Consider the following 26,923-nt stretch of genomic DNA (forward strand, 5'->3'; position numbering starts at 1 on the left):
CCCACGACCCTAATGAGAATAAAGCGGTTCAGAAAATGAGAGAATGAATGATTTATAGTAAATGAATACAAACAAAAAAATGAAGTTCACACATGAACCATAATGTATTGTACAGGGTAGAGCAACAGTTTGGACACAAAAACATTAGATCAGTTGCCAATTTAAGTATCGAAAAAAGGACATTTGCAAGAAAGATAAATTAAATCAACTCCTTCCCCAATTTAAATGAAAACCCTCATTCTAAGTCGAGAAATTAAAATATTTGTACACAAACATTTCAAAAAGCTGGGGGATATGGAATACAGTGTGAAAAACTACACAATTAAATGGAATATATTTTACAAAAAGTGCAAATATTACATTGGAACTGTAACACCTAGATTGCAAAATTCCAATAAGTCAACTTTTGCTCATGAAAAAAATCCTAACAGCAACATTTAAAAGCCAAGTTAATGAAAGGATAACTTCAATTCTTATGTTTTTCTAGTTCAATGTGGCAGACTATATATACAAAACTCTGAAACAGGAAATAGCCAACTGCACTTACCTTCATTTAAATTTAATTGCCGTGACCCTCATATTATACAGTGTGTTCTATTGGCAAACTATGTGTAAAATAGAAAAAAACATTTGCAATTTCATAGTTGAGCTTACAACTAAATAACCCTAACGGGTCTTATAATGTGAAATAATATAAATATATATAAAGCAAAGGCAGTTATGTTCAAAGAAGACAAGTTAATGTTTAGTGATGGTGGAGTTCAGGATCTGCTGCTGGATCTTGGGTTTAGAGGCCATGGACAAATCTCGCTGTTTAAATGGCAAAGAAAGACAATTTTAGGGACAGGAAAAAATCTTATGAACATATTGTGCAACCTTAAAATCGACTCCTATAATGTACTTCATATATATGGCGTGGGGCAGACAGCTATGTCCCTTTTGGTTAAAACTTAAATATAATTGCGGAATTGTTTCTTCTCACCCTAGTTGCGAATGGCTACTAACCAAGGAGTGGGTCGGTGTTCTGCCAAAATGTCCTAATTTGACAGCTAGGATTGCAGTAATACCTTGAGATACGAGCTTAATGGGTTCCGGGACCGCGCTCGTATGTCGATTTAGTCGTATCTCAAATCAACGTTTCCCATAGAAATGAACTAAAAATTTGTTCCTACCCTCTGAAAAAAACCCACCCAAAAAACAGGATATTACAGTTGAATATTTTTTGGGGGGTTCTAATTGACCATCGACTAACAGAGTAACAAATAACTATCTAGCGGTTATGATGTTCAATACTAAAATGAGACATTATTCAGTCCAACGCAGAGTGTGCTGAGGGGAGATAGAGAGAACATAACATAACAAAAAAAAATAACTTAAATGACCTTAGATTATGATACACAAACCTAAAAATAAGTTTTAATCTTACATTACACTAAACTATTCTAATTTTGTTTTCGTTTTTAATTTTGTTCCGGCTTTGCTCTTTTTGCCTCGCTTCCACCTTCACTTTCAACTGGAGTATTTAAAAGGAACGTAGCTTTTGTCTCCTGTACAAAATATTACGTAAATTCCGAGGGCTCTGTTCCCCGGGAAAGGGGCGTCCTGGGCGGCATTTGGAAGCGCGCCAGTCAATTTAAAATAAAATCTGAAAAGCTTCAACATTTTTGTGTGCACTCGCCCCTGCTAGAAGGGCATTGTTAAGCGGTTATTTGCCATGCCCGGGACCTGTTTTCTTCCGTGCTCTGCTCAGCCTTTTCCTGGGGATAGCCACAGTTTTTTGGAACACTTTGACAGAACGCTGCTAAACTTTAACTCAGCGACATGCAATCACTCAAAGGGAATACAGTAATGCGACATGCAATCACTCAAAGGGAATACAGTAATCCCTTAATTATCGCGTCTTCACTTCAATCGCGAATTCACTACTTTGAATTTTTTTTCTGCTATTAATTGTTTAAAATATATATATATATATTTTTTTTTTTTGAAGTTCATAAAAATGAGAAAATCCACGCTGAAACTCGTAAGTGGAAGCCACTTTTGCTACTAGGACTCAGCACTGAAATAAATAAAACTAAAGTTATAATAGGACTGACCCTAATTTGCAATTTTTCGATTATCACGGCCATATCTGTTCAACATTAACCGTGATATTCGAGGGATTACTGTAATCGGAGTCACTCATGGAGCAGGAAATGAACACACCTTGATTGAACACTTTCAGTATTCACCAAGTCCCACTAAAAAGTAAATTAACATAAGCACATGTTGTGCCCTAGACATACACAATCAACGTGAAAGAGAAGGCAAAGGAAAGCGCAGGAGGAGGGGAGTGATAGGACAAAAGTTTAAATTACCACAAACTCTGAATATGTGCTGGCAACAGAGTTAAGGCTGACGTTACACTGCGGACTAGCAGGGGTCAACAACGCACCACTCAGAGGGGTTCCTTTTAACCGGGCCTCATTCTCTTTGTTGCATGCGTTGAATTTTGGTTGAGGAGGTTTCCTTTGTGCAGAACCCTAGAAGAGAAGCAGAAAAAGAGAGACTTCTAAACACTGGTGTGTAAAAATAAATAAATAAATAAATAATCAATGTATAGTGAACCCCCCAGGTTACGGCGACCCTTTTTTCACGTTACAAAGTAGGAGATTACGTTTTTTGTCCCCTTTCTTCCGGCATCAACAAGAATTTTTTTCGTGAAGGCAAAAACTTCCAAAATTCAATGGCAGTCGCTGTGTGTCACGGTATCACTGAGATGTTGGGTCTGCGTCACTAAGATGGCCGCAGATCGGCCTAAATCTCTCACACAATGGCTGAGAGTGATGCTCCCTCACCCTCCCTCTCACTATTTATTGCGCCCTCATTTGAGAATCTCAGACTTTAATTCTATAACAACAATTTATATTACCCGCCGTAAGAGGAACCAGGGGGTCCATTGTACTATATTTTTTCTCCTCTTTAAAGATCATGTAAAGCAAAGACAAACTCTTAACATTCTGAAACCTGCCTTTCAATTGTAACTACTATCCATTAAAAGTCAGAGGATGCTCCTCTCACACACTCAGAATGGATCATTCTCTAAGGCCATTCTGAGTCTATTTTGAAGGATGCAATGCTATTTACTGACTTCAACTAACAGCTGTACCCCAGAATGCTTTTGTGTCACTGCAACATGACTTACAAATGAAAGTTAAAAAAAAATCAAATTTTATCTCTGTTGCCCGCAAAATGAAGGCACCTCTGGAAATGGGGCGTGTTGGGCCATTTGTCATAACAAAGTGGTAACAATCATGCCCCAAAAACACACAAAGCGCCAACGATTAACGCAAACATGTAGTGTTTTTTTTAAATTAAATAGACAAATTCCTAAATATCTCACAGGTCATCACAATCTCCTTTAAATTCTTCTGCATACAATTAATCTACCAATTATCTTGCTTCCTTTAGACGACTCATTGACGGGAGCAAGGTTGAGGCTGGAGCTACAAATAGTTGGCTATAGGCCATCTGACATATTACCAGTGACGCCCCCCTTTCCAGAAGAGCTTCCATTTTGCAAGCCATGGAAAGAGCACACTAATTATTTCACAAAAAGTGTGTCACTTTAGGTTTTTTTTGCATCCATCCATCCATCTATACACACACATACATGTGTGTGTGTGTGTGTAGGTACGACTGTAATATAAAAATAATGACAAACTATTTTTTTTTACCAGACTTGGCCCATAAAGTGTCAAGAAAAGATAAAGGTCTAAAGCAGGGGTCCCCAAACTTTTTCCTGTGAGGGCCACATAACTTTTTCCTTCTCTGATGGGGGGCCGGTGTCAGTTTGTAACAGAAAAAGTGTGACGATCGTAGGGGAGCTTAAAAAATGTATTGTTTTCCAGAAACCTACACAACCAAATAACCATTTCCAGGTTCTTTACAGAAAAAAAGTCAGGAAACAAATAATAACACTATTAATGAAATAAATAATAACTAAATAACCCTCTCGGAGTTCTTCACAGAAAAAAACAGGAAATAAATAAAACTATTTATGAAATAAATAATAACTAAATAACTCTCTCTGGGTTCTTTATAGAAGATATTTATTCATAATATATAAATCCAATTCAGAGTTGCTCCCCTCCACAGCTCTGGGCCAAAAAGAACAATTCTCAAACGGGTTGCAGTTTTTATATGCTTGAATAGTCTGCGATGGTCCCAGGGCTCCGCCCTCACCTGCGATCATCCAGATGTCTCGGTAACACTGTGCGCGCGCATGCATCAAAGGGAAACACTCTCCCCGCGCATGTCACCAAAGAAGCAATGCGAAGCCCCGCTTCACTGGGATGATTTGTGGGCTGAGCGGGGGGTGCAATGAACCAAACACAACATTAAAATGTCCCAGTCTTCAAGGCCAAATAGGAAAAAAATCCGATAGCGTCTCTGGTATTGTTCAGAGGGCCAGCCAAATGTGCTGACGGGCCGTATCCAGCCCGTGGGCCGTAGTTTGGTGACCTCTGGTCTAAAGAGCCAACTTTTAAAATGAACGAGGAAGTTGGAATCTAGTAGCCTCTTAATTTAAAAAGTTTATTTGTATAGCCCAGCATTTACACATTCCATCACTACATTATTGATTGTCTTTGTAATTTTTTTTTTTACTGTAATCTATAAATGATAATTATACATACTGTCTAGCTTGGTGATAAGTTTAGCCAGCGTAGTTTTTAAATATGATGTTAAAAAGTGGGTACCCTGTGGGCAAATTACAATGGGATAGTTAAACAAGGCAAGAGCCCATCTTTATTCTTGGATCATAAATATTTGTTTATTTTATTTTTATTTATTTTAAATAGCATTTTTATCGCTTGCTCACTGGCACAAAAAAATCCAAATCTAGTGCGCAGAACATTTTTTATTTTTCCTTTAAAAACGGATCATACGACAACTACCCTTAACAAAAAACGGAAACATCTGAACACTGAGAAACACTGGGCTTCTTTTAGTTTTGTGAGGCCCTTAATTTTATTTCATCCTCATTTTTGCCACCAACCTTTTTTGCAGAAAGAGGAGGCCGGCGCATTGGTGAGCGCGGCACTGGTGAACGGCAGACAATGCCACTGTAGGCAGACCGCAATGAGCTGTTGGATGTGGCCATAGAAATACTGGAGGAGGCATTCTGAGAGACAAAAACACAGTGAACGATTAAAGAACACAAACGACCACTGGTAAATACTACACGATAAACATGGAAAGAAGTCATACTTTATGCTGGCTTACCATCCATTTTGATCTGTTTGGGGTATTGTTCCCCAGCAATCTGCGTTTGGTGGGGGTTTGTGCTGTTCCATACAGCATATCTTCTTCCGTCTGCTTACTCTTCTTCAGTTGCTAGAAAGCATTTGCATAGAGAAAAGTCAACTAATGTGTAAAACAATCGATTCTGCAGAAAGCCAAGTTTACCCTTACCCTTTCTAGTTTTTCTCTTTCTTTCTCTGATTGATGAATTTGCCACTGTTCTGCCACATACTGAAGGAATTTCTGGCCATTAACCAAAAACGCACGTCCCTGCTCACTTTCCCATGCATCTATTTGACCTTTTAGTTTCTTTTCCAGCTTAAATAGAAGAAATAAGATTTTTTTGTAGTTAAGTGTTTAACATATATCCAATAGGTGTGTCTTACTTTTGGCAGGGATTTGTGCAGTTCAGCCCGCTGCTTCTCCTCTTTGAGAAGATTTCCTCCTCTATTTGCAAACCTTGATGGATCTGATGCTTTTTTCTGAAATAAAAATTAAGCTGTATTTGTTCATACCTTGTAACAGCCTAATATATTTCGGCAACCCTTCAGTGTCACAAAAATGTTCAAGTGTTTTAAAATCAAAACAAAGGACAAAACACAGTGGGTAAACTTCTGTTCAAAATTTTAGGGTCAAATAAAAATTAATATTTCTAACTTGATCAAAGTCTTGACTATTTCTTGTTGTTTTCTCTGTCATTTGATAAAACTGACTTTTCATGGAAAACACAAAATTGTTTGGTTGCGGAATTAATTGTCTAATTTGTCAATATTTAAAAGTACTCACATCTAACTCAAGGAAGAGTCTCCAGTTTTGTTCCCACTGGTTGACCCCAACAAAAAGGTCTTTGTGATCCTCATAATGCTGCTTCAAACGTTGAATCTCAGCATCATGCAAATTCAGTAGCGCCTCATTGAAGTCCTCTAAAAATAAAAACATACAACAACAACAACGACAAAAGATGAATAAAACCAAACTCCAAATGGCAACATTTGAATAGGGAAAAGCAAAACTCACGACTAAAATATGGAGAAAACGCCTGCCGCTGCTCAGTGCTGAAGAAGCACTTTTCCCAAAACACAGAAATCTCAGTGCGGATGGCATCGATGACATTGCAAATATTCTGCAGTTTAAGTTCCTCAAGATGATTTATCTCTGCTTGCAACTGAAAATGGGCAAACACGTGGAAAAACAAAACCAACAATGGGCGCAGTAATGAAAAGGTAGTTGGAGTGTAAATGGGGGAGGATTATCAAGTCATCTTACCGCCTTCAGGTTACTCTTCTTGGAAATGACCATGTGTTCATTGAAGGCCTCTCTCTCCTCCTGGGGAACCTGAAGTCTGTGCCACAGCTGCTGGATCTTCTCTCGAAGGGCCTCACACTCTGCCTCGTTCTCTGCCTTTTGGTGCTCCAGCTGCAACCCAACTGTTATAGTCAGTGAAGTAATCTCCAATTGTGACTCCCCCCCTTTCATGTTTGTATTATTTTTGGACACTATAAACTTTTTATATACTGCATCATCACACCTATAAAACGCACCGCTTGAAAGGGCTCAGTTGCGGGTGTATTTTCTGTGTTTTGTCAATAGAAAAGGCGCTTCGTTTCAAAGGACGCACTGGAATGGTTGTGCTAACATGACACACGTTAGCATGCGTGCTAGCGTATGTTGTAAAAAAAGGCAACAGGAGCAAAAGTGAGTGATTTTGTTTTATTGACGCAATGTGTATTTGCAAGAAAATAAGTCATAGTATTCAAACACATACAAATCCGTCAAAGTCCTCATTTTTTGTATCCGACAAAGAGGTCAGCCAAGTGGGCGAGTTCACCAACAGTGCTGGGTTCCATCTCATTGTCAAGGTCAGAGTTGTCGCCGTGGGGTTTCGTAATAGTAATTCCAGCTTTGACGAAGACTCAACTACAGTGCTCCTCGGCACTTTGGCCCAGGCATCGACAATTCTTAATCGTCACGTAACTCGTGCGATGTTGCCTGCCCGTCTTTGTATGGAGGGTAAAAGCGCTATGAGCACACGGAAGTCAAGTGCCCACTCGTCTGAGATGATTTGAATGGATTTACCGCAATGCTTGGAATATGCGGGTAGGCTAGTTTAGGGTGACCGTCTGCTGGGTTGATCGCAATAAGTAGCGTGTTGGCAAGAAATGAAACCAGTCAGTCAAATGGTCAGGGTCATACAAAATTTAGAATTTAGTGCACAAACAAGGCGCACCGACTGATTGAGCGCCCTGTCGATTTTAGATAAAATTTTAAACTCAAGTGCGCCCTATAGATGTGAAAAAACAGTATATTTGGCGGATCCAAGGCACTTTTTGGTGAGTCCGAAATAGTGGATCCGCAAAGTGGCGATGTATTACTGTAGCTGTAGTTGGGGAAAAGGTTTCATACTGTTCGGTTGTTCTAAAAACTTGCCCCCATTCCAGCCCTTCGCGGACTAATTGCCCACCCTTGGTTTAAGTAAATACACACTTTGGAAAAAGCAATGTCTTGCTTTAGTTAATTCTGCCTGCAAGTGACAGCGAGCAATCTGAAAGGGCTCACCCACAATTGAATATTTGGCCATAAAAATTGATCAAAATATAACCTTTATTTTTTAAAAAGTTAAAAAACTACAAAATGCTTTATAAGACAGTTTTACGCAATCAATGCTAACATATTTATGTCATGATTTATTTGATGTTTACAATCATGGACAAACAATCCCCAAAACAGGGTTGCAAATCTCTTGTCCAAATCTGTCCTTACTGGCTAAATTTTGAAGACCTTCTTTACAAATGAGAATAAAATTTATCTCACCTGACAAAGAAGCTGTTTGAGTGAAGTAATATTATCCTTAGAGAGGCAAAAAGTGTCTTCCTCCTCAGAGACAACATCCTTTTCAAAGGTAGTCTCTGGAATGTGATCCAAGTCATTCATGCACAAGACGATTTGCTTCTTGAGGCCCATAAACTCAGCGTAACGATTTGTCTGTCCAAGTAAAGAAGAAAATGTTATTAATATCCTGGTAGATTTGGACACATCAATACCAATAATGCTTCCCATCAACCCAAAAGATGACTACGTAACAATGGTCTAAAACCAGAAAAAAATGGTATTGGGTGAGGTAACATAACTTAGCAGGTAGTATCATCATAGTGTGAGTAAACAGGGACTAAAAGTGCATGTCAAAAGAAATATAAACAAGAGGTAAATCAAATATGGCTTTAACATGAAATGCATTTTTTCTCATTTCGCAAACTGCCCAGCGCACCAACCTTCTCAGCATTCTGGTTAGCAATATGTTGCTTAAAGCTATCCAGTTGGTCCACTGAGGGAACATCATTTGGGGAGATGCCAAATGGAATGCAGCATAATATATCACAGAGCTCCTGGTCCTCCTCTAGCAGAGCCTTCAACTGCTGCATGCGCTGAGTCTTCTCAGTTATCAGATCATCAACTCGCATGCGGAGGTTCTTCTCTTGCTGGAGCATGGTAAGACCAACCTCTTCCTGAATCAACAAAGATGAATTCAAACGGAAAATTCACTCCACAAAGTGTGGTGTTTTTTCTTTTTTTTTGTGTCACGTCACAAAAGTTGTACAGACGCTCCCCTACTTACGAACATTCGACTTATGAACAACGGTACATACGAACATGTCTGCAAATTACGTTTATGTCGAAAAATGTTCACCAGTTCGATTTTGTATTGCGTGCATTTTTCCGAGTAGTGCTTCTTTCCGCCGCTAATACCGACGCCTGGCACTGTGAACACTCAGCTCACCCAGCATCCACCTTCCTCTGCCCAGTTCGTTGCAGTGCGTAAGTTGCGTAAGTGCGTGACGTATCTCCAGTGCGCAAAGAACCTTTTTCATTTTTATCATGAAATATCTCGTACAGCCATTATTCAATATGGTTGGTGAAAAGCAAAAGGCTTCTAGTGAGGGAGGTGCAAGGAAGAGGCAAGCCATTTCATTTGAAACGAGTGGCAATAATAACGAAGCTTGATGCGCGTGAGAGTGGTGAGCGTTGCACGGGAATACAACTTGAATCGTTCGACCGTCAGTACCATTTATAAACATAAAGATCGAGCGGTAGGACCCAAATATTGAACGTTGCACAAAGTTTGCAAATCAATTGAATGATGCCATACAGTGCTACCGCATCATTTATGATGAAAAAAAAGAAGCAAACTGTGCAATCGTCGTTAGATCGCTTCTTTCGGCCAGTTTCTAATACATACTCTAGTACTGTACATATTCTCTCCATTTTATTAAATGTTTTTTTAGTACAAACTAATGCGTGTTACTTATACAAGCCTTAAACATACAAATGCACTTATATAAACCTTCAATATACTTATATAGGCCTTAAACATAAATTATAATACAAAATATAGCACTGAATCAACTTACAAACAAATTCAACTTATGAACAATCGCTCGGAACCTAACTCGTTCGTAAGTAGGGGAGCGTCTGTATAGGTAATGTGAAGATAAAAATAGGACCTGTAAATATTCCGTTATTAATTTTCGATACAGCTTATCCTCACAAGGGACGTGTAAGGTGCTGGAGCCGATCCTAGCTAACTACAGTAATAGCTCGACATAAGAGTGCCCCAACATATGAGCAATTTTAGATACGAGTAAAATTGTGAGCAAATATTTATCTTGAGATACGAGACAAATTTTGATATACGAGCATACAGCGGACGCGAGAGGCTGCTCATAAGAACATCATGGGCACTGTCTTTCTGTCGTAACTCCCTCGTGCAATGTCTCTACGAGCACTGGGTGAAGCGTTGCATTTTTTCATTGTTTTTGCCCCATTAGTCAGTGCGAATGGCAGAGCGATCGCTAATACGAGAGTACAGTGGTACCTCTACATACGAGCAGCTCTACCTACGAGATGCTCGAGATACGAGGAAATTTTAGAGCAAATAATTAGCTCTAGATACGAGAAAAAATTCGAGATGCGAGAAAGCCAGGTGGCCATGACATGAGAGGCTGTTTATCATTGTAGCGTCTTTTTTGCCGCATCTCTTTCGTGTATAACAGATATCTACGAGCACTGGGCGGAGCTTGCATTTTCCCGTGTCACAGAGCTTGCTCGTTGTCATGGATGATATCGTGTCACTTGAAAATTCCTTGGGGCTGGAGGTTAACGAGGCAGATGTGAATGATCTAATCGCCGAGCACCACGAAGAACTGATGACACAGGATTTAATCGAGCTCCAGGAGAGTGAACATTTGGAGGTGTTGCCATAACTCAGTAGCGAGGAGTAGGTGGACGAGGGGGGCCGCCTGGCTACAAAGGATATCAAAGACATGCTAGCGAAGTGGCAAGATTTTGTAGAAAAGAGGCACCCTGACAAGCTGGCAAGTGGTCGCGCGTTATCGTATTGTGAGGACATTTGTGCGTGTCATTTTCGAAATATTTTGAAGGGAAGGCAAAAACAAACAACTCTTGATACGTTCGTTCGTTTTAAAAACTCCCGCTGAACGTCCGGGTGGAGTCAACCCGGAGAACAAAAAATAAAAACAAAATTAGAATTTAGTTTTGTGTAAAGTAACATTAAACGTATGTTTGAGTGTTTCTGTATAGTATATTAATCCAAGTTAATTTAAATTTGTTTGTTCGGTTACGAGTGCATTGCCGTGGATATAGGCGAAATAGTTTTACATCAAAAGACTTTCAGATGGTGGCATCCCTTGAGATTTTATCAATGCAAAAAGTGTGCCGCAGCTCAAAAAGGTTGGGAAATACTGATTTAGAGTATTCAACTAGACTAGCATGCACATTTTTGTAAAGTGGGAGGATACCGACCGGAGTAGCCAGACATGCAAACTCCACACAGGGAGGAATATTCAATTTGTATTCATTGTTAATTATTAGTTGTTGTTGTTTTTGTAAACTAAAAAAATACATAATACAATAACAATAAGATAAATCTAAGTTATATGATGCATTGATTATAGTGAGCATCACCTTACGCACTTATTAGGGGACTTCTGATTCTTAAAATCAAAATTAAAAGTCCAGCGACTTGAAATGGATTTTGTTGGCGTTTACCTAATGGCTTGAATGAAGCATTACGGTACAACATTTGATACAAAGTAATAAACAGTAAACAAGCTTTACAAAACCCAGTATAAATCATGTTCATTATTCACTAAATACCTCCGAACAGTTACCTGAAATAAAGGAATTTGAAGGTCAAGACAGAGCTTTTCCACTTCCAGTTTGCTGTCTTGAATACTGGTCATAACTCTATTCCTCAATGATTCTTCTTCTCTGATCATCATATCTAGTAAGCCCTGGAGGGCAGAATATTCAAATAGTTAGTGCAATTGAAGTAGCTACGCTAGTGACAATTAGAGGTAAAATCGGGCCGAAAAAATCCAGCCCGAGCCCGGCAAATTATAACTTGATTTGCAGGACCAAGCCCGAAGCAAACCCAAAATTTCATATTTTATTTGTGAGGACTCAGGACCACCGAGTCGGGAGGAGGCGTGATTTATGATAACAGATTAAAGCCCGTCTTTGTAACGAAATCTAAGTTAAACAAGACTGTATAGACATTTACATCTTTTATATGATAATATAGATGTTTGACGCTTTCAACTGTTTAAATGCCTGCTCAGTATCGAGGTGCCAGTCTTTTTGCTCTCGTATGAAAGCAAAGCGCCACATAGACTACATTCAGCGAGGCTAACACAAGTTTCTGTCATGTATTCAACAATCAATTTGAAGCTTTTCCACACCTTACTCTTACCGTCGCATATTCAACAATCAATTTGAAGCTTTTCCACACCTTACTCTTACCATCGCATATTCAATAATCAATTTGAAGCTTTTCCACACCTTACTCTTCCCTTCGCATATTCAACAATCAATTTGAAGCTTTTCCACACCTTACTCTTACCGGTGCGTGTTTGTCTTTTCAGTTCTCCTGTCTTTAGTTTATCCTTAACTCCTTGATCCTCCATATTGGGGATACCAGGTCAAAATAGATGCGGACTTGCGAAGGGGAAGATTATTAAGAGGGTGGCGTTCACATGACGTGTGCAGATGCAGAGCATGCTCTGGCTCTGCGCCTCCAATTGCAAGAACATTACAGTGCCCTTCTGTTTCATCCAGTGTTCCTTAGCTTAGTATCCACACAATGTTTTAGTATACATTTTACAAACATATATATATATATATATATTTTTTTTTTTAAGTCTGCGAGAGAGACCACACATCTCTTTAGTATACATTTTTTTTCAGCGAGAGAGAAGCCCAGCCCGACAGCGAAGTAATGATTGACATTTTAGGCCCGACCCGAATTTCGGGTTGGGGTCGGGCTAAAGATCTCCCCTCTAGGGACAATTAACCAACCATTTGTGCTTTATGTACTACTTTTATTTGGTACACTTTGTCAATGTATAATTCGAAATAATAGGAGTGATCCTTTTACAGTTATTTTTAGAAGCCGAGTTACGAGCATGGTCAGGAAACAAATACCTCTTGTATATGAATGCACCATTGCATAAGAGATTTTCAAGTGAGGGTCATTGAGACACTCCCTGCAATTTTCCAAGCATTTTGTTGACGGAGTCGTCGCAAAACAGTCAGACAGTAAAGTAAAATCCAATTAAACTATTAACATTGTACGTTCAATTATATTGAAACACGAATTAAAATCAGAACTTCTAAATGTGAATCATTGTATTTGGGTTGTTACATGTGCATTTTGCGTTGCAGGCAAGAGTTAGATTTTCTACCTTGTATCTTAAACAAAAAACGCGTTTAGTTTCGATCGATTTAGCATGACAATATACATATTCGCCCCACCTTTATGTGATTCTTGACAACATTGGTTCTTTGCAATCTTTGATCCTCTGGAATGCCAATCTCTTCCCAAATGTCCTTCAAGTGGCAAAGAGCCTTATTGAGGCATGACACAGATTCGGCTGCGAGCACTTCACTGTAAAAAAAAATCACATTATTTATTACATTAAAAGTTAAATAGTACAGTTATTCAAAACTAGTGGGGAATAATATAAATACAATCATATACAGCCCTGCAAACTATCCAACCTGTTTGATCATGTTAATTTTATCGACGCCCATACAAAAACAATTTCAAAAATTTAAAAGGTACCTTCTCCTCATCGTCTACACTTTTGAGACTGCCACGTTTTGAATAAAAATGAATTTTAAAAGTATCAAAACGTAAAAGAACAGGTCGTCAAGTCTGGTGCTCAGCTAAGTCGCTTGTCCGTTTGTCTCCGTCGTTCAAAACACGCAAACTGTACAATTCTGCATTCTGATTGGCTCGTTTGGTGAAGAAGCGCTTGTTCAACCATTTAGCGTCATCCGCCGGGGCGGTGACATCCGTTTTCACTTTAACCATTGCACCGCTCACGCCCGACACTTCCACAAATATGGTACATGGAAAACGAATGAACTTTTAACAAGAAGTAATTTATCGTAGGCATAATTAAACGAATTAGTAATTGGGCATTTATTGTTGCTAGTAGAGGACATGCACACCCTATGGGTGTGCTTTTTATGTCTCTGGAGCTGGGAGGATGATACGTTTAGGGAGATCGTTAATTCATTCATTTTCTGAAACGCTTTATCCTCATTAGGGTCGCAGAGGGTGCTGGAGCCTATCCCCGCTGACTCCGGGCCAGAGGTGGGGTACACCGGAATCGGTGGCCAACCAATCGCAGGGCACAAGGAGACGGACAACCTGCACACTCATACCCATAACTGGGGGCAACCGGAGTACCCGAAGGAAACCCACGCAGGCCTGGTGAACATGCAAACTCCTCAAAGGAGGATCGACCTGGATTTGAACCCAGGATCCCTGAGCTGAGAAGACGATGCGCTAACCAATCATCCACCGAGCCGCCTAGGGAGATAATTTGAAAACAATTTGTTTCTAGTTTCATTGAGCTTCTTTTGTAATATTTGGACTTCCCCTTAATATTGTATTTTTATTTCCATGACGACCACAAGGTGACATAGTCCGATTTGTGAACATTCAATCCATTTTGTAAGATGGAAACATTTAAAAAGAGAAATAAAACTTTGTATATTGGGGCAACTGTACATTAAATTCGTATGTAGCAAATCCAGTTGTCAGAAGGAGTTCAATCATACACACCTCGTCCTCGAGTAAAATAAAAATATTTATTGACATTGCACATTTTATTAAACAGGAATGTCTGATGTCCATCACGGTGAGCTGAAGTGTCATAAATGATTGCCCAGCAAAGCTTCCAAAAGTCTTGAGCTGCTTGTGATTGCTGTTGTTACCACAATAAATTTATATCCTGTTTAAAAAACAAAAACAAAACATATCTTATATGCAGAATTCTATTTCTTTCGGAAATGAGCTTTTCATTTCATTTTGTTCTACGGCCCGGCGCATCATGGCATTGCCACAGTGCGTTCTAAGTTTCTAACCACTAAAGCAAGTATAGTCGTACCTCTACTTACGAACTTGATTAGTTCCAGAACTTTTTGTAACTTGAAAATTTCGTAAGTAGAAGTGTACTTTATATGTAAATTCTCTCATTCATTCCACGGTCCTCACACAACCACCAACTAAACCCTTTGAAATTGGTCAATGTCCCAATTTTGTATGATAGATGTGAGGAAACACAAAAATGAGAGAAAATTATAAGCAAATAATTTAATGTCTTAAAATAAATAACGCATTTGAAAATGTGCCCTGGACCGCAGAAATAGTTCCCTCCTCGGCCGTTATTATGGGAGACGTAATACCCGTGTTTGTTCGGCAGATGGAGGCAAAAGCCTTTTCTACCAGGGCAGAAAGCCGTCCACTTTGTAGTAACACATACATTTTAGACTGTATTAGAGCTGAAATGGGTAACACGAGATTGCTTTTATAATAAACGTACTTGAAAAACAATCTTGTACAAAAGTTGTTATATGGCATACACAATTTGAAATGATCAAAAACGTATAAAATACAGGAAAAACATATAGATTGACAGGTATGCCAGTGTTTACTACGAAAGGAAGACGTGACACTAGCGCTCATTTTCACTTTCAACCCGCACTCAATAGACTTCCCAGGATGTTTTCATCTAATGCTTGATCCATTACAAAAGAACAGCTCTGACTGTTTATACCTATTATTTTTATTAGAAAAGGACAGATTGTGATTGTCATAACAAAAGCTGCTGTACGCCGGCCTACCACTAAACGTTAGCATATCAGATGCTATGGCGGAACTTTTTAAGACAGCTTCATCCACTTCAAGGTTAAACCCAACTTTTGGAAATATATTGTCCTGATTTTTGGAGGTTAATTTTTTAAGGTTTCAGGGAACAGAGAGCAGTGTTTCCCAATCACTGTGTCGCAGCACACTGGGGTGCTGTGAGCAATGGTCAGCTGTGCAGGGGAATATTACTAGTAAAATATTGTAATATTCTGAGAGAAAAATCTTAATACAAGATTAAAATTTAACTATTGCATACCTGTCAACCTCTGCCGATAACTGCCCTTATAAATGATTATGATTCCCCTTACAAACCCCCAAAAAACCTTACAAACACCGTACGACTCGTACGGTGTTTGTAAGTTTTTTTGGGGGTTTGTAAGGGGAATCATAATCATTTATAAGGGCAGTTATCGGCAGAGGTTGACAGGTATGCTATTGCAATTTTTAAATTGAACTATTACGAGGTAAAAAAAAAAAATACGACAAACATTGAATGATGATTATACTATTACAAAATGCTAATTATAAAACTGTCATATTGTTGTTTATTTTTCTGTAACGTGAACCGGGTGTTGTTTGGCTATTACTTGAATCTCCTAAATTATGCAAAAATTAATGTTTCTTCACGTCGCCAAAAGATGATGCCCTTGAAACCAAACAACTCACGTAAAGTGAAAACAAGAAAACGACTTAAATCTTATATTACGACTTTTCCACCTGTTCATGTGTGTTTGTTTGGTTAATAAACATTTTTTTGATCGATCAGATATTGCTGTGTAACATCTCTCCACGTAAATGTCCCAAATTAACACCTTTGGCTTTTAGTGAATTGAGTCTATTTATACATGTTTTATCCTGCATTTTGGAAAATTTCAGAGGTACGGTTTGCAGTCAGGTGTGCTTTATTGTCCAGTAATTACGGTAATTGTACAATACTATATTCTAATAGTTTAATAGTCCATATCAGAATAATCCCTATTTTGGTTTACTACAAACTATAATCAAATTTGAAGTTACTACTTAGAATGAGCAACTTTCTGTCCAAAAAAAAAACAATTTAATATTAAAAATACTTGAAATTCAGAGTAAAGATATTGCACAGTCTTGGAATAATATATTCCGGATCACTGTTTAACTCAGCCAGAGGAAATCACACATCAAGTTGTCATTAAAGTCATTATCATTTGAGTGATGTGACAGGCGGCGCCACATTTCAAACAAATGTACCTTTTTCTCTACCAAGAAAGCGTAAAGCTGAAATCTCAGAATAGGTGCAGCCCCCAAGGAACATGACGATGACAATGCGTTGATCCTCAGTTTTTGCTCCATTTTTGCCTGACACCAAAAAGAAGACTTTTGGAACATCTTCAATCAAAACCAGTGTACATTTACATTGCCATAACAGTGGCTCCACCTGATTAGATCACGATTTTATTAAGGCTGTAAGGGACATTAAGGCACAAATTTATTCAAAATTTCACCTGTGACAGCAAACTCATTTCCATTTAGCAATTTGGTAACTTCTTCAAGGCCGGCCCAACCATCTCGCTCTAACACCTATAAATCGTACACAAAATAGACTGATTCATCATTGATTGGAATAAATGAAAGAAATCCTGCCTATTTACCTGTTCAATGAGTTTGCAGCTCAATGGAACGTAAGCACCACTGAAGACGTAAGCCATGTCCTTTGGGACACGCAGGTCATATTCGTCATCTGACTTGGGCACCTTATCATAAAAACAACAGCCGAGCAAATGAGAATTTGAATGATAAAATCAAATTTGATGAAAAAACAATGAAGGAAGGTTAACATATTACCAAATTGAGCTTTCTGCTCAGAGCCCTAAAATTGCTTTTTCTTGCCAAAGAGAAAAAGGCATCTGTCAGCTTCCCTGATAAAACAATATTAGAAATAAATATGCCTGCTTCTGTATATATTATACATTCTGTCAGCTTCCCTGATAAAACAATATTAGAAATAAATATGCCTGCTTCTGTATATATTATACATTCCTTTTTTGCATATGTTACATACGTTTGCACTGTCACTTTTCACCAATTATGCCAAAAAAGAGGAGTTCTCATTTCGTATCGAGTTGGGAAAGGCGTAAACAATTGAAGGGCACCAAGATGGCAGCACAATGTTCTGCATTCCAAAGTGGTGGCGAGGCTTTGACCTCGGCGGTCATCTATAATCCTTATAAAGTGTGATTTATGGATGTGTGTGTGTGTGTGTGTGTGTTAAGATTCTCTCGCTACGTTTGTCCAAACCATGCAACTTAGAGAGTTAAATTATTTTATGGTGGCCAGAAACGGCTGTCGGATCCTAGTAGATGAGATGATTGAATTCTTCACCTTCTTTAAGTGTGTAAACTCAATCTTTTATTTGTTAAACACCCATTTTTCAAAAGAGATTTTTTTTAATAGTGCAACAATTGTCTTTTGGTTCTAAACAAGCAGGTGGGACCGGCGAAGCTGGGCCCCCTGCTTGTAAAACAATATTAGAAACAAAATATATATGTCTCATCAAGTCATGTTAAATGAAAAAACTTAAAGCCTGTCTTTACCTGCCGTCTTATCATTGACCAGTTTACCCACTTTGCTCTCCATCACAGTCAGAGTTTCGCCCTGCTGTTGCTCCACAAGCAGGCCAGACTGCTTAAGATTGGCAAATGTGAGCAGGTGGTCCACACCATAGCTCTAGTGAAGGAAACAAATGGGAAGAAATAACAATACATTATATCACATTCGGCCATTCACAAGACAGTTGGAAATGCAACAAAAACACCAACGATGAATAGCATTTTTAAATTATCTAACAAACAAACCTTTGGAAAGAAATATAATGATGAATGTTTTAAAGCGAACGAAAACCCTGCAATGTCAACAAAATCCACTGAAAAAAAAGAAGAACCAGATAAAAAAAATGAACTCCTTTTACATTGATCACATACTAGCTTTGCATCAAGGAAACCTCCCTACTGCTGTAACTGCTCTACTGATCTTTATTCAATTTAACTCATTCACTTCTTTTGACAGCAATAGACGTCAAATCAATTTTGATTAGGAAAAGATGGCTGCGATTCTACCAGGAAAAATGTATTGGACATCTATTACTGTCCGTATCACCAAGTCATGTCCATTCACTTCCGACCCTCCCAGTTCAAATTAATTTGATGTCTCTCTCTGTCAATAGATTATTACCTTTGAGAGTACAATTTCAAATTAGCACAGAGATGATCAGGCAGAATAGCTTCCTAGTATTTGGGCATTTCCGTTTATTGAGTCAAAAACACTACTTCGTTCTAAGTGTTTAATTGTGTATAATAAATGCAACAAAGGGTACTCTATATATTGAGATGCACCTGTAGTACAGCTACAGACCATGAGGATTCTAAAGGTTTAGTTCAGCTAATTTTGAAGCAGAAAAAGTTTCTTATTGTCCGGGTTTTTATTTCATGTTATCCTACACTTACTTGCAATGAACAATAAGCTTGGCCCTGCTATTAAAAAATGCTTTGCTCACCCTAAGTTCATTATTATCATACATGCTTGCATTGAATTACATAAGCTTTGCTCACTTGTGTTTCCACATCTTCCTTTAGAGTTGAGACGTCCATATAATTAGGGGCCCGAATGTAAATAAAACAACAGAAAAGACGTGTAAGCTCAGAACGGAGCTGGGAAGCTGTCTTAACGGTCGTTCTCCTAGCAAGTGAAAATTCCTCTTTATTTGTGCGTTTTGGAAATGTCTAATGCCTGACACTTATCATAGTATTTTTGTTATGGTACTATTCTTTGCCATCACAATAATCAAAAGCCAGAAACAGCAGCAGATGTGAAATCTCACCTGTAAATACTGTGTTTTTAAAGAACGGTAGTCTTTTGGCAGCAAACCTGCAGTATACCATTAATGAAAGTGCAATATAGTCACAAACAGGCATAGCTTTTTTTAAAAAAAATGAACAATTTACATATAAAAGCAAACATACCATTTTCCGTTAAGGATAGAAGACAAAGCAATCGAAGACTTTCTATCATGGATACCTAAAGAAGAAAATAACCTCATTAGGTTAGTTTTTACCAACATGAAAAATACCGAGGAACACTAAACACTTAAACAAACACACCTGCATGTTGATATGTTCCTCAATGAAAGATATGCATTCACGGATTTCAAAACCTTCCAATAAAGCTGTGAGAAATTAAGAAAACAGTAGAACAACGTGCTTAATACTAAATTCCCCTCACCAGAAAACAAAACACACAAACAATAAAGACATTACAGTCATACCTCTACTTACGAAATTAATTGGTTCTAGAACTTTTTTTGTAACTTGAAAATTTTGTAAGTAGAGCAGTACTTTATATGTAAATTCTCTAATTCGTTTCACGGTCCTCACACAACTAACAACTAAACCCTTTAAAATTGGTCAAAGTGTCCCAATTTTGTATGAAAGATGTGAGGAAACAACAAAATTAGAGAAAAATAATAATGAAATTATTAATGTATTAAAACGAATAAAGCATATGAAAATGTGCCCTGCGCCGCTGAAATTGTTGCCTCCGCGGCCGTTATAATGGGAGACGTAATACCCGTGTTTGTCCGCCAGATGGCAGCAAGAGCCCGTTCTACCAGGGCCGAAAGCCGTCCACCACTTTGTAGTACATTTTAGATTTTTACGTGTGCCGTGTGTGTATGTGAAAATAAGTGCCGCGTTGCATTTGTTGTGAGACAGCTAATTGAATTGAATTGAATGCTTTTATTTTCATTATGAGGTAGAATGAGAGCGATGAAATGAGAGTCCAGTAGAGGGTAGCGAAGTCTCTGAAGTGAGAATCAATGCATTTGTGACAAAATAAAATAACGGCTAAGTAAATGCATTTACTTTTTAGGGGATTTCGTAACGTGGGTCTTTTTCGTATCTCGAGTCACTCATTTGCATATAAAAAAATTCATAACCTGAAAATTTCGTTCCTAGGGGCATTTGTAAGTAGAGGTATGACTGTATTAGTATTAAACACTTATGCAAATGAACCCACAATGTTCAGTCTTCAAAAGCTCCTGGAAATCCTGTTTGGTTTTCTTCTTCATCATGGATTCACTTGCGCTGATGTCTATGGAAAAATCCGTCAGTTAGCCACAAATTTTGTTCAGAATCAAGCACAAGACGGTGATACAGAATATTTTGCGTCAACACCTACGGAGGCTTAAGAGCCGATGTTCTTGTTTTAACCCCTTAAGTTCTTCTGACACAAACGTTTTCATCTGCTTTATGTCCATTCCTTGACTCTTCTATTGAAATGTTAAAAAAGCAGAGTTAGCTATGTTAAGTCAAATGAAGACTATAATTATACTGGCTTACATCATATGCAGTCTGGAGGTTCCTGGCTTTCTGACTGAGAAAGCTAAAGACGTTGGAAAAATGTTCATTTCTGATTTCATCGAACACCTAAAAGACAATTGACTTTCAAAATAATGTTTGAAGAGACAATTGACTTTGAAAATAATGTTTGATTGAAGAAACTCTGCATTTGTAAAGCCAGATTTACCTTATCTTGAGAGTTCAGCATGACTTTGATGCTTTTGTCTGAAGAGGAAACATCTGGCCCAAATTCAACACAACCTGTGGGGAGAAATCTCTGTCATTACCGTATGATATGACAAACAATGAAAATATCTACGGTCTGACAAATCACAAAGGCTAAAAAATTCTTTGCTAAAATAAAACAACCGCTGATTCGAAGAGACTTTGGACTGCAGCTGTGGGGTAACTATGGCTGATTAGAAGAAATTAGTCTGCCACAAAATTATATTTTTTCTTCTTGTTGCAATGAAATTAAAGAACATACCTGAAAAATATATTGAGTCTATGTTCAAGTCGTTTTATGATGTGTAAACATTTAACTTTAGTCTTACTCAAATGTAAACTAAAAGACATCGCTTCTAAACATCTTGGAAATATTTTTTTTCAGATTTTTTTTAACACAGGCTCTCCAAACGATGGTAACAAGTAAGATTAAATATATATAGATATCAATCCATTAGTTTTAAAGTGTACTATAATGTGAGGGGGGATAAGCCAAAAAGTCTATGAGCAAACATTGTCCTGATATTTTCATGGAATAAAATTCTACAAACCACATTTGATTTTAAAAACATCATCCACAAGTCCTTCATAAACCACTTGTGAGCACATAGGAGTCACAAAATCCACATCTGTAACGACATTAGACAGCGTGATTGGGCAAAGTCTGCACAACTCAAAGTGAGAAACAGTCACATCTTCTCACCCCTATCAATTACAAAAACATTTCCAATTTCAGACTTCCGAGCCTTTTGATCTCCCTCTTCTGCTTGCTCTCTCCAAGACTCATATGCCATCTGATACAATAAAAAGGACCAAAAAAGTGTTGGCTACCTATACTTTTTGAAACAAAAGATGATCAAGAACATAAAACTCAAGTCCTCAACATCTATTAAGAGAACCCTACTATACCTTTGAACATCTTCCAATTCCATAAACATTTGAAAATGGTCCATAAATGGAGTGAAGAAGATGTAGCGCGCTGCCAATTGTCCTCACCCATCGCAAGTCTCCAGCCTTGGTGAATGAAATCAAGTAAAAGAAAATGCAGAATCAGAAAATCAGAAATCAAATCAAATCAGAACATGCTAAAATCAGAGCAAGCTGTGAAAAAATAATGCTAATTATGACATAAGTAATATTCTTTTTTTTAAATTGCATTATACAATTGACAAAAAATTGTATAAATGACTAAAAAATAACCATTGGTTAAAATTATTACATATATCTGACGTTTTGCCTTTGTCTGAATGACCATTGAATCGGAATCCAGCTATGGCTGCAGTGGCATTGTAAAACCATTTTGTCAATTTAAAATGTTTTTGTTTAGCTTTGACCTCTACTGCTATAAAAATATACATTTTGAATTGAAAGATGGTTATTTAGTTCTGACATTGTGAGTAACGTTTACCAGATAGCTGTCTTCAAAAAACTCTGGGAGTTCTAGACTGATGATGTCATCATCCAAAGGAAGTAGATAAAAGGACCATTCATCCATCGTCACATCTGTTAAAAAAAATCCCAATAAGAATTTTACCACTTTTAAAGATGTGAGGATAAAATATAGAATAAAAATATAAATACAATAGGCTATTAATTCAATATACCTCCAAAGACCCCCTGCTCTTCCAGCACTGTCTCACATGCATAAAACTAGAAGACCAAGGACAGCATATCAGCAATAGCTTCAATTCATTTTAAACATGAGAACATCAAATACCTTCTGAGGGGTAAATATAATTTTGTATCTTCTAAATTTCCCAGCTGATTTGTCTGCATTAGCCACATCTGTACAAAAAAAGGTATCTATCAGAAGGTTGGCAGAAATCATTAACGTTATAGTAATAGCGAGTCATCGCAATGACGAGTATACAGTAGATTAAAAAAAAACGATTTAGAAAACTGTTATACGATAATACCTTCAGATACGAGCTTAATGCGTCCCGGGACAGAGCTCGTACGTCGCTTTACTCGTATCTCAAATCAACTTTTGAACTAAATACAAATGAATTCGTTCCCACCCTCTGAAAAACACCAAATACAGGATATTACAATGGAAAATCATATTTTTATTGGTTCTAATTCACCATATATGATCAGGGTAACAAATAAATATATAGTGGTTATGATGTTCAATACTAAAATGAGACATTATTCAGTATAACGCGGAGTGCTCGGAGGAGGGAGAGAGAGACAATTTTTGCTCGGCAACGCGCTCGTAACATAACATAAATTTAACTTAAATGAACTTAGATTACGATACAGACACACTTAAAAATAAGTTTTAATCTTACCTTACACTTAACTTAATTCTAATATAGTTTTAATTTTTTTACAATTATTCTTCTGGCTTGGCTCTTTTTGCCTCGCTTACACCTTCACTTTTAGCTGGAGTTTTTCAAAGGAACTTATCTAGGATTGTTTTCCTTTGTCTCCCCTTCAAAATATTACGAAAATGACGCACACAAATGTCCTCCCAATAAGGTAACGCACGACCACTTGCCAACTTGTCCAGGTGCTCCTCTCGTATTGGCGAGCCAACTCCATCACACGTACACCACTCGCGCTTTTCGATTATTTCATGCTCAATATCGATTGTCATCATACGCCTTTTCCTCGCACTACCCTTCATTGCTCATTGCACCTGCTTGCTTAGGACCCATTGTTTTCCCTTAATTCTGTACTGACTAACGCCATGAAACACGGAAAAAATACAACTCTCCGCCCAGTGTTCGTAGATATCTTTAAACAAGGGAGATGACAGGGAGAAGGTGAGAAAGACAGTGCGCTGTTATCATAAGCAGCATCTCGGCCACCTGGCTGTCTCGTATGCTCTTGTCTCAAAATTTGTCTCCTATCTCAAGGCAAATTTGCTCTGAATTTTACTCGTATCTCAAATTCCTCGTATGATGGGGCACTCGTATGTCAAGGTATTACAGTATGTTGGTGTGGTAAATTGTAATGGAGTACATCTTTACGAAATACCTGTAAACACTAAACATCAAATATGAGGACAAACTTACCACATATCCACTTCACTGTTTTTATTCTTGGTCGGATCAGAAAACAAAGCCTAAGAAAAATAAGCAATATTGTCTGACTTCTGTCTGTTGACGTATTCTAGCGTAGGCTTTAAGCACGTGTATGATGAGTACTCACTGATCTGATGTGCTGATGATGGGTTTATATTCTACTTTGTATAACTTGTCAACATCATGTTGCTGTTGAAAGAACAGAAAATGTTTTAAAATGTGATTCATTGCAGGGAATATAAATCTTAAGTGTCACCTTTAGAATGGAAACGTTGGCAATACGATCCAAAGGGCTCATCAAGTCTGCTTCAATAAAAAGGTCCTTCCTTCCTGGAAGCTACATAAAATAATGGGATGAATTAGGGCCTGGTAATGGAATGGCTTTTAATTTATTGGTTGCTATTGACGACGTAAATTCCGTTTTGACTGGGAGAGGCTGTCAGCGAATGTTGCTGCCATCCCTGCCAGTCAAAATAAATTAGACGCCAAGCATCGACAATGGCACCGAACATTCACAGCTTGTCCACCCATCCAATCATTCATTCATCTTCCATACTACCCATCCTCGAAAGGGTTGTGGAAGGCAGACTACATCCAAATCTGGTCGACATACAGCCGGAGGACACACAGAGACAAACAACCCCAATCATACGCCCACCAGCGGGAATTGAGCCCGCGCCTGCACGCACCGAAGTCAGGTGAGTGAACCTCTACACCACGAGGCGGCACCTTCTCCAACTAGTTTGAATGAATTGGATGTATATCATTGTAAATGATAGACAACGGGTTAATAAACAAACTTTCAATTGATTTAACGTCTACGGGCAGCCCGGGGGATGAGTGGTTAGGCCTCACAGTTCTGGGGTCCTGGACTCAAATCCAGGTCGGTCCACCTGGGTGGAGCTTGCATGTTCTCCCCGTGCCTGCGTGGGTTTTCTCCGGGTACTCCCACATTCCAAAGGCATGCATGGTAGGGTGATTTGACACCCTAAATTGCCCCTAGGTATGAGAGTGCACGTGAATGGTTTTTTGTCTCCTCGTGCCCTGCGATTGGCTGGACACCAATTCAGGATGCCCTCTGCCCCGTGCCCGGAGTCAGCTGGGATAGGCTCCAGCACCCCCGAGACCCTAGTGAGGATGAAGCAGTTCAGTAAATGAATGAAAGAATGAAATGAATATTGTCGACGTTTTGGCATTTAAAACGTTCAAATGAATCAAAAACGAGATGCCTTTTAAAAGGGTGCATGGCAGCAACCTGCACTTGACTACAGGCCATTAACGGCGACAGACGTCCAATCCATTTTAACTGGGCGGGCCTGGAAGCCAAATAAATGGTTTAAAACACAAGTGCTGTGCTAAAGTTTCTCCATTCTGACCTGTTCTAGAAGGTAGATAAGCTGGTCTCTTGCTAGTCTCTTGAGCAAAGAGAAGTCAGGGAGTTCCGGGGAGTCTTTCCTGGCACTAGTAGCCATGCTGATGAACCAAATCTGTACGCAGAACCACCGATTACCAACGTATTATAAACATTCAAAACATTAAAGTGTTTTGATATGAATAAAGACCTCGAGTGGGCTCACCTCAGGACAGTGACTTTCCTTCCTGCCGCCGCTAAATCTGTTTTATGCTATAAAAAAATTGAAATAAAAAAAAATAAACTGGTACACTTGTCTTGACAGTAAGATCATGGTGTAGTTATAGCAACGCAGATTTCAGCAATTTTTGGTATAGTGATTATTTGGGAAAAAATACAATATGAGGTATTAGGGATGACAGAATTGATCAATTGTAGGATGTTGACAGCCGCCAAGTGGTTCTTCCTCTTCACCAGTTTTTTTTGTTGATGGCAAATGATATGTATACTGCCGCCTACTGGACACTCTTTTTATTTTTTATTTTTCAAATTAAGGGGGAAATATACGTAAGTAAGGAAGCGTATTGTATTCACTTTAAAAATAAAAAAATGCTCAGACGGTTTTTCAAATTAATTTGTTTGTTTTTTTATCAATAATTTTTAAAACTCTGTTTTTCTAAAAAAATATATTTTCTGGGGTTGTTTTTTGAATTATGTTTTTCCACAACACCGTTTTTCTGATTAATTTATTTTAAGGGTTGTTTATTTGAATTGTTTTTTTTTACTTTGGTTTTTCTGGGCAATTTATTTTGTGCTTTTTTTACTTTGTTTTTTCTGTGTAATTTATTTTTAGGGTTTGTTTTTTGAATTATTTACTTTATTTATATATTCCATCATTTTTTTTCAGACTGGGAAACTGAGCGAGTCCAGCTAATATTTATTGTGGGATATGTAATGAATAATACATAAATAAATAGCATTTCTTTTCTAGGGACAACCATAAAAAACTGACCATGAAATAGTGTATATTATTCTAATCGACTTATTATTTGAAAATAATCAAATCATTATTATTATTGTTATTATTATTATTATTATTATTATTATTATTATTATTATTATTATTATTATTATTATTATTATTATTATTACCGTCCCTGTCCCCATCCCCTATTACTATTATTATTTGTATTATTATATTATTATTATAATTGTTGTTATTATTATTATTATTATAATTGGTATTATTATTATAATTGTTATTATTATTATTATTGTTATTATTATCATTGTTATTATTATTTTTAAATCAAACAATAACAACAATAAAAATACATCTTGGGAACGGTACATGTATATGTATAGTATACATATACATGTATACTATATATGTATAATAATAATAATAATAATAACAATTATAATAATAATA

General features: G+C 37.7%; 2 protein-coding genes across 5 annotated transcripts; both read right to left on the reverse strand.

Annotated features, from left to right (window-relative positions):
* Positions 1-80: 80 nt before the first annotated feature.
* On the reverse strand, positions 81-13,597 carry prc1b (protein regulator of cytokinesis 1b). Of its 2 annotated transcripts, none has more exons than XM_077595073.1 (14): positions 13,421-13,597; positions 13,111-13,243; positions 11,469-11,591; positions 8,553-8,786; positions 8,095-8,265; positions 6,550-6,699; positions 6,301-6,448; positions 6,070-6,206; positions 5,670-5,765; positions 5,455-5,601; positions 5,266-5,376; positions 5,039-5,164; positions 2,435-2,522; positions 81-810 (listed from the first exon to the last, which is right to left on the reverse strand). In XM_077595073.1, the coding sequence occupies exons 1-14, from the start codon at positions 13,429-13,431 to the stop codon at positions 788-790; spliced, it is 1,698 nt and encodes a 565-aa protein (XP_077451199.1). In that variant the 5' UTR covers positions 13,432-13,597; the 3' UTR covers positions 81-787. The 2 variants fall into 2 exon arrangements, with proteins under 2 accessions (XP_077451199.1, XP_077451198.1); XM_077595072.1 differs by having other exon boundaries at positions 2,358-2,522; positions 13,421-13,596.
* An 840-nt stretch (positions 13,598-14,437) lies between these two features.
* Positions 14,438-25,968, reverse strand: vps33b (VPS33B late endosome and lysosome associated). 3 transcript variants are annotated; one of them, XM_077594821.1, is made up of 24 exons: positions 25,718-25,968; positions 25,517-25,627; positions 24,397-24,477; positions 24,268-24,329; positions 24,132-24,181; positions 22,829-22,896; positions 22,716-22,761; positions 22,520-22,614; positions 22,021-22,125; positions 21,815-21,905; positions 21,663-21,740; positions 21,074-21,147; positions 20,887-20,973; positions 20,726-20,816; positions 20,564-20,638; positions 19,651-19,715; positions 19,513-19,567; positions 19,371-19,417; positions 18,088-18,220; positions 17,339-17,412; positions 17,146-17,247; positions 16,999-17,074; positions 16,745-16,852; positions 14,438-14,600 (listed from the first exon to the last, which is right to left on the reverse strand). In XM_077594821.1, exons 2-24 carry the CDS (start codon positions 25,610-25,612, stop codon positions 14,521-14,523), a joined length of 1,839 nt encoding a protein of 612 aa, XP_077450947.1. In that variant the 5' UTR covers positions 25,613-25,627; positions 25,718-25,968; the 3' UTR covers positions 14,438-14,520. The 3 variants fall into 3 exon arrangements, 2 of the variants coding, with proteins under 2 accessions (XP_077450947.1, XP_077450946.1); XM_077594820.1 differs by having other exon boundaries at positions 17,339-17,478; XR_013298718.1 differs by lacking the exon at positions 14,438-14,600 and having other exon boundaries at positions 16,821-16,852; positions 16,999-17,097; positions 17,339-17,478.
* Between the last annotated feature and the right edge of the window lie 955 nt (positions 25,969-26,923).

Source organism: Stigmatopora argus, chromosome 2, assembly GCF_051989625.1.
Source record: "Stigmatopora argus isolate UIUO_Sarg chromosome 2, RoL_Sarg_1.0, whole genome shotgun sequence".
Taxonomy (NCBI): Eukaryota; Metazoa; Chordata; class Actinopteri; order Syngnathiformes; family Syngnathidae; genus Stigmatopora; species Stigmatopora argus.